Raw genomic sequence first — 14,676 nt, forward strand, 5'->3', positions numbered from 1 at the left:
AGTTCACTTGAGGAATAGAAATTTCAGATGGTGCAGTTGTGTCATTGAGGCACACTCGTGGGGAAATTTGATGGGAATTTAACTGTGTCACAGCTGTACTTGAGCACGTTTTGCAGTTTCTAATTTGTGACATCCCATATCAAGCTTATTAATGGGTGCCTTAAATGCTTTCCCAAAGTGGAAACTCCAGTTTAAAAAGTACAGAAACTATGCAAATTAGAGTTTTGACTTTTTTTTTAAAAAGTAGAAAAAGACCATTTCAAACAAATGAAATAATTTCCCTGTAATATGTAACAGTACAATGTATAGACAGCTTTAAGGGCTTTCCCCTTAAGTATATGCATGAAGTACACACATGCATATGTTATTTATCACTAAAGTTTCATGTGGCAGCTGAAAAATGGAGCTGTTCCAGCATTTAATACATCAACTAGTCTTCAATTTATTCCAAACTAAAAGCAATAGTTCAGTTTATATACAGGATACAAGAAACATAAAAAGGATTATAGAAAATACAGCACATGAAATGCAGCTCATTTATGAAACTACTGCTTGCCAGGTGTACTTTCTGCCCATCGAGCCTCATCTGATTTATTCGACCCTCCATAAAAGCAATGTTCCCGAGGCTGTGTTGTTTGAAGGATCACATGCAGAAATGGAGATAAGAATTATTTATTGTAGTGAGTAATGATAACCAGGCTCTGCATCAGATTGTGCTATTGAAGTCTATGTATATGTGGTTTCTGTGCAGCAAACCCGAGTCAAAAACCATTCCACGTGTTTTTTTAAAAGTACTTTCCATTAAAAGTTCTCCAGATTTCTAATATGTGAAAGAGTTCCACATGTGTTCACAAATTCTGTTCTGTGAAGCAAACTTAAAAATAAAGTTTTTATTACAAAATGTAATTTTATCTTAGTAGCTGCACAGAATTGTCAGTATTACATTTAATGAATGTTATTGAACTGACAACTTGTTTATTTGCTACTGAATTCCTTTTTTGTAACTTAAAGCATTTAATTGTAGTTAAGAAAATGAAAGCTTGTACTGATAGACTGTTTCACATCTTAATGGATTGGACTCGAGCCCACCAGAACTGCCATCGCTGATCTGTTCTACTCTACAATGGCATCATCTTTTCTTCAGAAATGATTAGCCAATTATCAATGATTAAATTTAAAAAATTAACTGCCAAGCCCGAGTTCAAAAATATCACTTGTAGGTTTTTTAAAATTCAGCCCAAATAACTCACTTCAGTTTTTTGTTCAGCCAGCAGCTTAAAACCAGCTGAAGCGCAACATAAAAACTAGGAGCAGGAGTAGGCCATCTCCCTCTTCGAGCTTGCTCCGCCATTCAATAAGATTATGGCTGATCTTTTCGTGGACTCAGCTTCACTTTCCCGTCCGCTCACCATAACCCTTAATTCTTTAACTGTTTATAAATGTAAACATCATTGCCTTAAAAACATTCAATGAGGTAGCCTCAACAGCTTCAGCACACAGGGAATTCTAAAGGGTCACAACCCTTTGGGTGAAGAGGTTCCTCCTCAACTCAGTCTTAAATCTGCTCCCCCTTATTTTGAGGCTATGCCCCCAGTTCTAGTTTCACCTGCCATTGGAAACAACCTCCCTGCTTCTATTTCATCTATTCCCTTCATAATTTTACATCTTTCTATAAGATCTTCCCCTCATTCTTCTAATTCCAATGAGTATAGTCCCAGTTTACTCAGTCTCCTCATAAGCCAATCTTTTCAACTCTGGAATCAACCCAGTGAATTTCCTCTGCACCCCCTCCAGTGCCAGTACATCCCCTCTCAAATGAGACCAAAACTGTACACAGTACTCCAGCATCTATTCAACAATTATTTTGCCAACCTTTAAAAACTTCGTGGGTGCTACATTATCTCGGTCATGAAAAATATAAATATAAACTGTCTCTGATACCTACTTTCCAGGATGAAAATCCTAAGATTTTTCCAAGTTCCTCAACTTTACTTTTAACAATCAGATTCATGGCTTTTCTTTGCATTAACATCTCCATTGCTACTTGGGTTCATTAGCATCTTTCCATCTGAGACGATGGACATACAACAAATTCCATGTTTCTTGATGGCTAGAACTGAAGTACTGAAGACGCAAGCCAGAGGGCTAAACAATAATTGCTGTAATTTATATTTGAATTGCTACCAAATGGTCTTGCGCAAAATCTATACTTGTTGCTGTCTAGTTTCGAAGTACTGATTTATGTCACAGTAGTAATTAGTTAGTTCATCCTTTTCACATCAACCCTGGAATTCCCCAGGGGTGACTTTTCTCCCAACTTGTTAAAAAAAAAATCTCCACTCATGTATTGTTGACAGCTGCACATGGTGTGGTAATCTCACATTGTAACAATTTGCATTTATATAGTGCCTTTAATGTAGGAAAATATCCCAAAGTGCCTACACATCTTGATCTCCTCCATGCTTTTTGATTCTAACATTTTTAATTTCTTCATCTTTTCATGCCTCCTTCAAGTCCACCCAAAGTTCTTCATCTGTTATCTCCTTTCTCAGAATTCACTTTGGACTCAGTTATGAAGTCCAAATCCATCCATGGCTTGAATCCATCACATACAGAGGGATGCTGCAAATACACCTTCCCTGAACAGGACATGAGAGTGCTTACTGCTAGATTTTTAAAAATTTGTTTATGGGTGCTGGCTGGCCTAGCATGTATTGCCTCCCCTAATTGCTCTTGCCATCTTCTTGAACTGCTGCAGTCCATGTGTTGCAAGAACACAACCCCTATGGTGCTATTAGGAAGGGGGTTTTAGGATTTTGACAGTAAAGGAACAGCAATATAGTTCAAAGTCAGGATAGTGTGTGGCATGGAGAGGAACTTGAAGGGAGTAGTATTCCCATGCATCTGCTGTCCTTATCCTAGGTGCAGGATATCACAGGTTTGGAAGGTACTAAAGGTGCCTTTTGCACATTCTAAATAAGTCTTAAAACATTATGCTTAAAATTTATGCTCTTTAAATTTACATCTTTATTTCAGGTACCACCTGGCTCTTATTTGCATTGCAAATATGTGGTTAATCAGCAGCTGGGCTGTTGGTTTCAAAACAATAACCTATTTGTGCATTTCCCTTCACACAATGTGCTGCTGGCTCTAAGTTCTTAAAGGCAATTTGGTAACAAATATTTGTCAATGTCAAATTTTTTAAAAGTAATAATCCTGGGCTGGATTGTATTCATTTAGTATACTACTGGCCATAGCACCACTGTTATGAGAGATGTGAATTGCAAATTGGATGCTTTCTATGAGAGCAGGGAAATTATCCCAGCTCTCAAGATATTAGCTTTGGATTTGCAGCTAGACACCACTATTTAAAACAGTGACAGGGGCATTCAATTTCTGAGGATAAAATTTATCAGCCTTGATAGGATGCTACCGGGACTTGATGGATTGAGTTATAAGGAGGCTGAATAGACTGGGACTTTTTTCTCTGGAGCGTAGGAGGCTGAGTGGTGACCTTATAGAGGTCTATAAAATAATGAGGGGCATAGACAAGGTCAATATCTTCTCCCAAAGGTAGGGGAGTCTAAAACTAGAGGGCATAGGTTTAAGGGGAGAGGGGAGAGATACAAAAGTGTCCAGAGGGGCAATTTTTTCACACAGGGTGGTGAGTGTCTGGAACAAGCAGCCAGAGGTAATATTAGAGGTGGGTACAATTTTATCTTTTAAAAAGCATTTAGATAGATGGGTATCGAGGGATATGGGCCATATGTGGGCAATTGGGATTAGTTTAGGGGTTATAAAAAAAAAAGGGTGGCATGGACAAGTTGGGCCGAAGGGCCTGTTTTCATGCTGTAAACCTCTATGATTCTACGACTATTGATTCAGTCTTGGAACCAGGAGTTCAAATCTTACGGTAGCACAGTGGTTAGCACTGCTGCTTCACAGCTCCAGGGACCTGGGTTCGATTCCCGGCTCGGGTCACTGTCTGTGTGGAGTTTGCACATTCTCCTCGTGTCTGCGTGGGTTTTCTCCGGGTGCTCCGGTTTCCTCCCACAGTCCAAAGATGTGTGGGTTAGGTTGATTGGCTATGCTAAAATTGTCCTTAGTTTCCTGAGATGCGTAGGTTAGAGGGATTAGTGGATGGATATGGGGGTAGGGCCTGGGTGGGATTGTGGTCGGTGCAGACTCGATGGGCCGAATGGCCTCTTTCTGTACTGTAGGGTTTCTATGATTTCTATGATTTCCAGACTTGGATGTATAATCTAGGCTGATGCCTGTGCAGTACTAACTATGTAGCGGCACTGATGGTGATGAGCTGCAATGTTAAACTGAGGCCTCAGCTTCCCTTTCGGCTGGACATGTAAGATCCTGGGCCCCTATTCCCAAGAGAAATGGGGAGGTCTTCCAATGTCAAGGCCAAGATTTAGTCCTTAACATATTTTAGTGATGTTTGTTATGATAATTTACCCCATTATTTGTGAGACATTGCTGTGTTCAAACTGACTAGGGGTTTTTCCAGTCAATATTTAATTGACAAAGCTGTCATATAAATGTCTACTTTATTTTAATCCAATGTATTTTAGAACAAATAATAACTTTTCCAATATCAATCAATGCCCAGTATTTCATAAAATTATTACAGGCATGTTATGCTTCCTGTGCTTACTATTAGGAACTGATACACGATCTCTGTTCCTTAAAATCACCTACAATGATCAACCAGTGCAGTGGGTTGATAGCAGCATGTAGATAGCAGCATGTAAACAACAGCAGGAGGAATGCTAATGAAATTCAGAGAAGACTACAAATGTTGTTGGCTCCAGCTTGAGAGTTCAGGAACTACAGGTGTAGGATAAAGGCAGACACAGACTTTATTTATATGCACAACAATTTGTTTAATTTTAAAGTGTTTTGCCATTTAATTCTTTGATCTTCATTCAGTAATGGATCAAGAATTAACATTGAAACAGTCATCTTTATTTTTTGACATGTTTGCAAAACAACCAGATAGTTTTGAACATACAATTCACTGAATTTGAGAATGATAGCCTACAAAGTTATAGCACATATTTCTCCATCTTTTTAGGTAGAAGTCAAAGTTGGGAATAGAATGCCTTCTGTTTTCCACTCAATATCAAGGACTTTCATGGCAGCACAACATCAGATTCAAAATAAAGCTCCCTCTACCTGTGCCCAAACAGTTACTTTAGTTCTAAACTCAGGGCACAAAACTATTAGCTGTGTGGTATGACACCTCCATTTAAGAGACCATCAGTATCTCTGGAGGAATGCCTCCTTACAGTTAAATTACAGGTTCACTGGGGGAAAAAAAATCTCCATTCAATTAACTAGAATTATCTTAAGCAGTTTAATTTTGCAGTAGTGCTGGAGTTACAGGTATAATAGCTGCAAGATCCCGTTTTGCTGGTAGATCTTATCTGCTGTGCATATTAAAAATTGAAATGAATGGATAGAAAAATAAGCAGTATGCTGAGCATTTTCCTCACTTATGATATTGATTTTTTAATACATACTGGTTGCCAGCATGTAGAGGAAATGTAGAGGAAATACAGGCCAAGCCCAGGGTCAGGAGTTGAGCAGAAACTGCAATGAGGTTCCATGGAGTATGGTTGGATCTTTCTCTAGATTGAAACAATAGTTTTTGTTGGTTACAAAAAAACTACTTGGCAACAATGTTAAACTTTTAATGTAAATGCATTCTTTTGGGTTTCTCAATCAGTTTGACAATTTTGATTTCTAATGCTGCATTTAACCCAGATCAAAGTGCAGTATTCTAATCAATTAACAGACCTTTCCTGAAACATGGTAAACAGCTCAAAAATGTAACATTTTAAAACTAGAAGTGCAACAGCTAAAACATTGACTTCCAACAGTAGTGTTAAAATCAAAGCAAAGTGAATAATCTGGTGTGTAAAGAATCTAATTATTGCAAGAACATGAATACTATATTTATAACCTCCTCAAACCCTACAAATCAGAACTGTCTTCTTCCAATACCAACATCTTGTGTATTCCCCACTTCCTTAGTCCAATCGTTGACTTTAGCTGTCCAGGCCCCAAGTACTAGAATTTCCTCCTTAAACGCTGCACTTTATTCATTCAACAATTTGCATAAAATCTACTCTTACCAATTTTTAGTCACCTTTCCTTGCATCTCCTTTGGCTGTTAATCTTTGCCTGATTACATTTCTGTGAAGCATCTTGGGCTCTTTCATATGTTTAAGGCACTATATAAATGCAAGCAGTTGTAATATTTTAGAGTTCTTACACACTATTCATTTCAGTTTTTAACTGCATGTGTCTTTAACAGAATATTCAATTTCTGAGAGCTAGTTATGAAACATACGTGCTCTGTCATTATGATTCACAGAAATATAATTTCAAGGCCAAACGTTGCTTATCCAGTTGAAATTATGAAACATTAAGTATTACCTGCCCGTTTCCAATAGTACAGCTGAGTACTGCCAACAGACGACAGCAGAATCCATACTGAAACTAGTGGGTTTCCATTCATTTTTTAGGAGAAAAGCTGTACTTTGCTGGATCATATTCATTCCAAAGTTGTCCAAATTCTTCTACAAATGCCTTCACAATATCCGTGTTTTTAATTATGATTACATTTTCTTTATTTCCAAAAATACCCTGGGCACTCCAGTTCAAAGATCCAGTTACAAGCGTCAATCCATCAATTAGTGCAAACTTGTGGTGCATGTAGTTTGTATCCTGATCATGTCGAACTTCTATACCTGTCAACAAACAGCAATTTTAGATCCACTTCACAGTTGAATTGTATCATTAAAGATTCTCTGATGAAAAATAACAAAAGCCTTTGGGGCAACTTATGCTAGTGTGTACTGACTTCACAAATGCAGCGTTTTTGTTGAAGTACATCAGTTAACCCTATTTCACCCAAATATGGGCCCACTGCAATTCGTAGTGGTATGGCAATCAGTTTCTCAGCAAAAAATAACAATGTACTGGTCCTAGCAGGGTATCACATTTAAGCAATGAGCATGTATCATTAGAACAACTTCAAAATTGCTGGTTGCACATTTATGCTCATGCTCACCTCAATTTTGGAAGTTATTTCATTGATATTGCAGACCGATGGTTAGCACTGCTGCCTCACAGCGCCAGGGACCTGGGTTCAATTCTTGGCCTCGGGTGACACACTGGGAGAATGTGAAAACTCCACACTGTGTGGGCTTCCTCCAGGTGCACCGGTTTCTTCCCACAGTCCAAAGATGTGTGGGTTAGCCAGGTAAATATGTGGGGTTATGGGAATAGGGCCTGGGTGGGATTGTGGCCGGTGCAGGCTTGATGGGCTGAATGGCCTTCTATGGTAACAGCCAGAACAGAGTACACATACATAGAAACATGGAAGATACAGGAGGCCATTTGGCCCTTTGAGCCTGCTCCGCCATTCATCATGATCATGGCTAATCATCCAACTCAATAGCCTAATCCTGCTTTCTCCCTATAACCTTTGATCCCATTTGCCCCAAGTATTATATCTAGCCACCTCTTGAATACTTTCAATGTTTTGGCACTACTTCCTGTGGTAATGAATTTAACAGGCCCACCACTCATTGGGGGAAGAAATGTCTCTTCATCTCCATCTTAAATGGTCTACCTCATTCCTGGATTGTGACCCCTGGTTCTGGAACACCATCAGGAACATCCTCCCTGCATCAACCCTGTCTAGTCCTGTTAAGAGTTATATAAGTCTCTATGCAATTTGTCTGAACTCCAGCAAAAACAATCCTAACCTAATCAACCTCTCCTCATACATCAGTCCCACTATCCCTGGAATCAGCCTGGTAAACCTTTGCGGCACTCCCTTGAGAGTAAGAACATCCTTCCTCAGAAAAGGAGACCAAAACTGCACACAATATTCTAGGTGTGGCCTCACCAAGGCTCTGTATAATTGCAACAACACATAATTGCTCCTGGACTCGAAACCTCTCGCAATGAAGGCCACCATACCATTTGCCTCCTTTACCGCTGCACACTCCCCTCTCCCAATTTACAGCCAGATAGTAATCTGTCTTCTCGTTTTTGCTTCCAAAGTGAACCTCACATTTTGGATAAATATAATTTGGATAAATTATACTGCAGCTGCAATTGATTTGCCCATTCACCCAACCTGTCCAGATCATGCTGAAGTATCCTTGTCACAGTTCACCCTCCCACCCAACTTAGTATCATCTGCAAACTTTGGGATGATACATTTTGTTCTCTCATCCAAATCATTAATATATATTGTGAATAGCTGGAGTCCCAGCACCAATCTCTGTGGCACCCCACTAGTTACTGCCTGCCAATTTGAAAAGAACCCATTAATTCCTACTTTTTTCTCTGCCAACCAGAAGAGGGGTCGGGGGGGGGGGGCAGGTGGGTGGGCAAGAGGGGTGGGTGGGGCAGGTGGTTGGGCAAGAGGGGTTGGGGGGGTGTGGAAGAATTGCCCTAAATTCTACTTCACTCACCCGCCCTCCTGAAACTGCCGACCTGCGACCCAGCCAGGGCCATGTAGTCGGAATCGGTAATGACGCGGACCCGCACACCACGGCTATGCGCCACCAGCACGGTGCTGCTGAGCTCCAGGCTGGATATGGTGAAGACGCAGACATCCAGCGAGTGGCGAGCGCTGAGCAGCAGGCGGGTCAGGCAGCTCAGAGCGCTTTCCCGGTGCGACAGGCCACAGTCACAGTGGCCGGGACTCGACAGCAGCAGCGGGCGCACGCACGTTACCGGCGCCGGGAAGAAAAGCACCTGGGCCGGCCACTGCTGGCAGAGCCTGTTCAGGGACCGGATCAGGTAATAGAGTCCCTCGGCTGCGAGAGAGAAGCCCAGCGCCAGCAGCAAGCCCCGCCAAACCGGCACCGGCACTGCCATTAACAACATGACGCCTCTTTCTCCCAGCCCGCGCTGCAGCACGTGCCACGCCACAAACCATCAGCACGGCAACTGAAAGGTGGGACGGCATGACGTAAACGGGGTCGCACGTGGCCTTAATTTAAATAACGGACTCCAGATTAGAAATATAGGCGGGGCAGGTGAGAATTTCCTCATTAAAAACCAGATCAACCATAATGTGAAGAAATAATGTGGCAGGAAAGGTAGAACATTATTTTTATGTATTTATTCACAGGCTGTGGGTATTGTAGGCTGGGATATAATGTCGATCCCTCATTTCCTTTTTGGGTGAACTATCTTCTGAGGCGCTGTGGTCCATGTGGTGCTGTAGCACCCACAGTACTGTTAGGGAGGGAGTGCCAAGCATTTTGACCAACGACAGTGACGGAATGGCGATATGGTTCTAAAATGGATGGTGCGTTGCTTGGAGAGGAACTTGCAGGCAATAATGGTCCAATTCACCTGCCGTCCTTGGTCCTTTTAGGTGGTGGAGGTCATGGGTTTTGGAGAGTACTGTCAAAGCAACCTTGGTGCATTGCTGCAGTGTATTGGATAGATGGCACGCGCTGCTGCGACTGCACTTGTGGCGCAGGGAGTGAATGTTTAAGATGGTGGCTCAAGTATCAATCAACCAGCCTCCTTTGTCCTGGATAGAATCCCTGCAATGCAGAAGGAGGCTATTCATCCCATTGAGTCTGCACCGACAAAAATCCCACCCAGGCCCTATTCCCATAACCCCACATATTCACCCTTCTACTCCCCCTGACACTAAGGGACAATTCAACATGGTCAATCAGCCTAGCCCACATATCTTTGGACTGTGGGAGGAAACCAGAGCATCCAGAGGAAATCCATGCAGACGCAGGGAGAACATGCAAACGCCACACAGTGACCCGAGGTCCAGGCGCCTGGCACTGTGAGACAGCAGTGTTAACCACTGTGCCACCATTGCACCACATGGGTTCCCCTCCATGCCACTCACATTCTGCATGGAATTATATCGTCGCCGTTCCTTCACTGTCACTGGGTCAATATTCTGGAACTCCCTCCCTCACAGCACTGTGAGTGTAACTACACCATATGGACTGCAGCAGTTTAAGAAGGCAACTCATGAGCACCTTCATGGGCAATTAGGGATGGGCAATAAATGCTGGCCTAGCCAGCAAAGCCCGCATCCCTTGAATGAATAAACTCTGTTCAGTCAGAAAACAATTAAATACACAGATAATTCTGGTGGGCTATAAAATTTACTATTGTTAAATATTAGAAATAAGGTATAGTTTTAAGTGGGTTCAATTTAATGTTTCTGTGTAAGGAAGGGTAAAAGCTATATTTAGATTCATGCTGGACAAATGTATTTTTATGTGTGGAGGTTGGTTCAGTTTAAACTGTGCTTCTATTGTGCTTAGAGAGGGTTATGGCATGAAGAATAAATAGAGGTGAGCAGAATTAGCAATGGTTGATTGGGGGCCTTTTAAGGTAGAAAGACTTTTGAGTTTAGTTTTCAGCTGAATTTGTTGGCAGTTGAAGGAACAAAGAACAGTACAGGAACAGGCTCTTCGGCCCTCCAAGCCTGTGCCGATCATGATGCCTGCCTAAACTAAAACCGTATGCACTCATGGAGTCCGTATTCTTCCATTCCCATCCTATTCATGTATTTGTCTAGGTGCCCATTAAATGCCGCTATCGTACCACTTCCCCAGGGAGCGCATTCCAGACATTCACCACCCTCTGTGTAAAAAACATGCCTCGCACAAGTCCTCTCAACTTTTCCCCCCTTAAATCTATGTCCCCTAGTACTTGACTTTTCTACCCTGGGAAAGAGAATCTGACTATCCACTCTGTCCATGCCACTCATAGTCTTGTAAACCTCTATCAGGTCACCCCTCAACCTCCGCCGTTCCAATGAGAACAAACCGAGTTTATCAAACCTCTCCTCATAGCTAATACCCTCCAGACCAGCAACATCCTGGTAAACCTCTTCTGTACTCTCTCTTTACATCCTCCTGGTAATCTGGTGACCAAAGTTGTACACAATATTCCAAATGAGGCCTAACTAAGATTCTGTACAGCTGCAGCATGACCTGCCAATTTTTATACACAGTGCCCCAACTGATGAAGGCAAGCATGCCATATGCCTTCTTGACTACCTTATCCACCTGTGTTGCCACTTTCAGTGATTGGTAGACATGTACGCCCAGGTCGCTCCGCCTGTCAATGCTCCTAAGGGTTCTACCATTTACTGTATAATTCCTACATGCATTGGACCTTCCAAAATGCATTACCTCACATTTGTCTGGATTAAACTCCATCTGCCATTTCTCCGCCCAAGTCTCCAACCGGTCTATATTTTGCTGTATCCTCTGACAATCGTCTTCACTATCTGCAACTCGTCTGCAAACTTACTAATCAGATCAGCTACATTTTCCTCCAAATCATTTGTATACACTACAAACAACAAAGGTCCCAGAACTGATCCCTGTGGATCACCGCTAGTCACAGCCTTGCATTCGGAAAAGCACCCCTCTACTGCTACCCTCTGCCTTCTATGCCCAAGCCAGTTTTGTATCTACCTTGCCAGCTCTCCTCTGATCCCGTGTGACTTCACCTTTTGTACCAGTCTACTATGAGGTACCTTGTCAAAGGCTTTACTGAAGTCCATGTATACAACATCCACCGCTTTTCCCTCATCTATCATCTTTGTCATTTCCTCGAAAACTCGATCAAATTAGTGAGGCACGACCTCCCCATCACAAAACCATGCTGTCTATCACTAATATGTCCATTTGTTTCCAAATGTGAGTAAATCCTGTCCCTAAGAATCTTTTCCAATAATTTCCCTACTACTACCATAAGGCTCGCCGGCCTTTAATTTCCTGGGTTATCCTTGCTGCCCTTCATAAACAATGGAACAACATTGGCTATTCTGCAGTCCTCTGGAACTTTACCTGTAGTCAATTAGGCTGCAAAAATTTCTGTCAAGGCCCCAGCAATTTCCTCCCTTGCCTCCCTCAGTATTCTGGGGTAGATCCCATCAGGCCCTGGGAACTTATTTATTTTAATGCTTTTTAAAATTCCCAACACCTTTTTGATATCGACATGACACAGAATATCTACACACCCTACCCTAGGCTCCTCATCCATCATCCATCAAATCCTTCTCTTTGGTGAATACTGAGACAAAGTATTCATTTAGTATCTCACCCATTTCCTCTGGTTCCATGCATAGATTCCCTCCACTATCCTCGAGTGGACCAACCTTTTCCCTGGCTACCCTCTTGCTCTTTACATACATATAAAATGCCTTAGGATTAAGGAAAATCCTGTTTTCCAAAAACTTTTCATGACCCCTTTTAGCCCTCCTAACTCCTTCCTTAAGTTTCTTCCTACTTTCTTTATATTCTTCAAGGGATTCATCTTTCCTAAGCCTTTTAGACTTTATGACTGCCTCCTTTTTTCTTTTTGACAAGGCTCATAATATCCCTCGTTATCCAGGGTTCCTGATACTTGCCACACCTACCCTTCATCCTCACAGGTGCATGCCGGTCCTGAATTCCAATCAACTGACATTTGAAATATGTCAGATGTTGATTTACCCTCAAATAGCCTTCTCCAATCTAAACTCTCCAAATCCTGCCTGATGTTGTTGTAGTTAGTCTTCCCCCGAGGACTCTTGTCCTTATCCACAAGCACCTTAAAACTTGCAGAATTATGATCACTGTTCCCAAAATGCTCTCCTACTGAAACTTCGATCATCTGGCCAGGCTCATTCCCCATTACCAGTTCTAATGTGACTCCTTCCCGAGTTGTTATTTACATACTGTTTCAAGAAACCCTCCTGAGCACTCCTTAAAATTCTGCCCCATCCAAGCCCCTAGCAGTGAGTCCCAGTCAATATAGGGAAAGTTAAAATCACTCACCAGAACAACCCTGTTGTTTTTGCATCTTTCCAAAATCTGTTTGCATATCTGCTACTGTATCTCCTGCTGGCTGTTGGGAGGCCTGTAATAGACCCCCAACATTGTGACTGCATCCTTTCTATTCCTGAGCTCTACCCATATTGCCTCGCTGCCTGAACCCTCCAAGGTGTCCTCCCTCTGTACAGCTGTGATATTCTCCTTAACCAGTAATGCAACTCCCCCATCCCTTTTACAGCCCCCTCTATCCTGCTTGAAGCATCTAAATCCTGGAATGTTTAGCTGCCAATCCTGTCCTTCTTTCAACCATGTCTCTGTAATAGCAACAACATCATATTTCCAAGTACTAATCCAAGCTCTAAGTTCATCTGTCATACCTGTTATACTCCTCGCGTTAAAACAAATGAACTTCAGACCATCAGTCACACCGTGTTCATCAACTGCTCCCTGCCCACTCTTCCTCTTAATCTTACTGGTCTTAGTCTGTAGCTCTCCTTCTGTTATTTCGCCTGCTGACCTACTGCTCTGGTTCCCGCCCCCCTGCCATACTAGTTTAAACCCTCCCAAGTGACTCTAGCAAATCTACCTGCAAGGATATTGGTGATCCTCCAGTTTAGGTGTAACCCATCTTTCTTGTATAGGTCCCACCTGTCCCAGGAGAGATCCTAATAATCAAGATATCTGAACCCCTCCCTCCTGCACCAGTTCATTATCCATTTAATTGTACTGACTTCCTTTTCGTGATGAAGTCTCTGAGCATGCATCATTACACCCCGACTCTCCGTAAATGGCATCAAACTTTTGATTTGCCTCTGAAGTCTGCTTTCCCTTGAATTCTCCTCTGAGCAGCAGTACCTGGTTCTCTATTCTCTTAACTTCAGAGTTAAGACAGTCTTTCTGTCTCACTGGCACGTGGCACAGGAGGTAATCCTGAGATTACAACCCTAGAGGTTCTCTTTTCTTAATTTACTACCTAACTCCCCGAACTCCCCTTGCAGGACCTTGTCATTCTTCCTGTCTATGTCGTTAGTACCAATGCGTACCACGACCTCTGCTGTTCACCCTGCCCATTTCAGAATGTCCCATGATTGTTCAGAGACATCCTTGGCCCTGGCACCAGGGAGGCAACATACCATCCTGGAGTCTTTTTCCCGGCCACAGAAATGCCTGTCTGTGCCCCTGATTATAGAGTCCCCTATAACTATTGTTCTTCTACGCCTTGACCCTCCCTGCTGAACAACAGAGCCAGTCGTGGTGCCATTACCTTGGCTGCTGCTGTTTTCCTTTGATTGGCTATCCCCCCCAACAGTATCTAAAACGGTATACCTGTTAGAGAGGGGGATAGCCACAGGGGATTCCTGCACTGACTGTCTGCCCTTTCTAGCAGTCACCCATCTATCTGCCTGCACCTTGGGTGTGACCACGTCTCTAAAGCTCCCATCTACGACGCTTTCCGCACCTGCATGTTCCTAAGTGCATCGAACTGCTGCTACAACCAATCCATGCAGTCTGTGAGGAGCTGCAATTGGGTGCACTTCCTGCAGATGTATTTGTCCGGAACGCTCGAAGCCTCACAGATCTCCCACATCTCACAGATGAAGCACTTTACCCTACCAACTGACATTTATACCATTAATTAATTTATTTACAAATAAAACACTTTAATATTTAGGTTATAATTAGCTATACAGTCCCTGGTGCTAGATTTCCACTATAAATATTAATAGCTAAATACACTAGTCTCCTATACTATTTAATTAGGTTTTTAAAAAACTGATTATTTATCCCTCTTGATCGGAAATCAAATTAAAAACAGTAATTT

At 42.4% G+C, this 14,676-nt stretch overlaps 1 protein-coding gene across 6 annotated transcripts; it reads right to left on the reverse strand.

The window, feature by feature from the left end:
* Nucleotides 1–238: 238 nt before the first annotated feature.
* Nucleotides 239–8,945, reverse strand: pld6 (phospholipase D family, member 6). 6 transcript variants are annotated; one of them, XR_013500663.1, is made up of 4 exons: nucleotides 8,508–8,922; nucleotides 6,454–6,767; nucleotides 6,150–6,248; nucleotides 4,954–5,642 (listed from the first exon to the last, which is right to left on the reverse strand). XR_013500663.1 is itself a non-coding variant. In XM_078240275.1 (2 exons), the coding sequence occupies exons 1-2, from the start codon at nucleotides 8,923–8,925 to the stop codon at nucleotides 6,532–6,534; spliced, it is 654 nt and encodes a 217-aa protein (XP_078096401.1). In that variant the 5' UTR covers nucleotides 8,926–8,945; the 3' UTR covers nucleotides 4,861–6,531. The 6 variants fall into 6 exon arrangements, 1 of the variants encoding a protein (XP_078096401.1); XR_013500660.1 differs by lacking the exons at nucleotides 4,954–5,642; nucleotides 6,150–6,248 and adding an exon at nucleotides 239–626 and having other exon boundaries at nucleotides 8,508–8,945; XR_013500659.1 differs by lacking the exon at nucleotides 6,150–6,248 and having other exon boundaries at nucleotides 4,878–5,642; nucleotides 8,508–8,945.
* Between the last annotated feature and the right edge of the window lie 5,731 nt (nucleotides 8,946–14,676).

This window comes from Mustelus asterias, chromosome 23 (assembly GCF_964213995.1).
Source record: "Mustelus asterias chromosome 23, sMusAst1.hap1.1, whole genome shotgun sequence".
Taxonomy (NCBI): domain Eukaryota; kingdom Metazoa; phylum Chordata; class Chondrichthyes; order Carcharhiniformes; family Triakidae; genus Mustelus; species Mustelus asterias.

Bases quoted from the DNA above. Each gene is read 5' to 3' on its own strand.
- pld6 (XM_078240275.1), bottom strand. From the start codon at position 8,925: ATGTTGTTAATGGCAGTGCCGGTGCCGGTTTGGCGGGGCTTGCTGCTG. The intron at 6,768-8,507 runs GTGAGTGAAGTA...GTTTGTTGACAG, and splicing joins CGGCAGTTTCAGGAGGGCGG to GTATAGAAGTTCGACATGAT.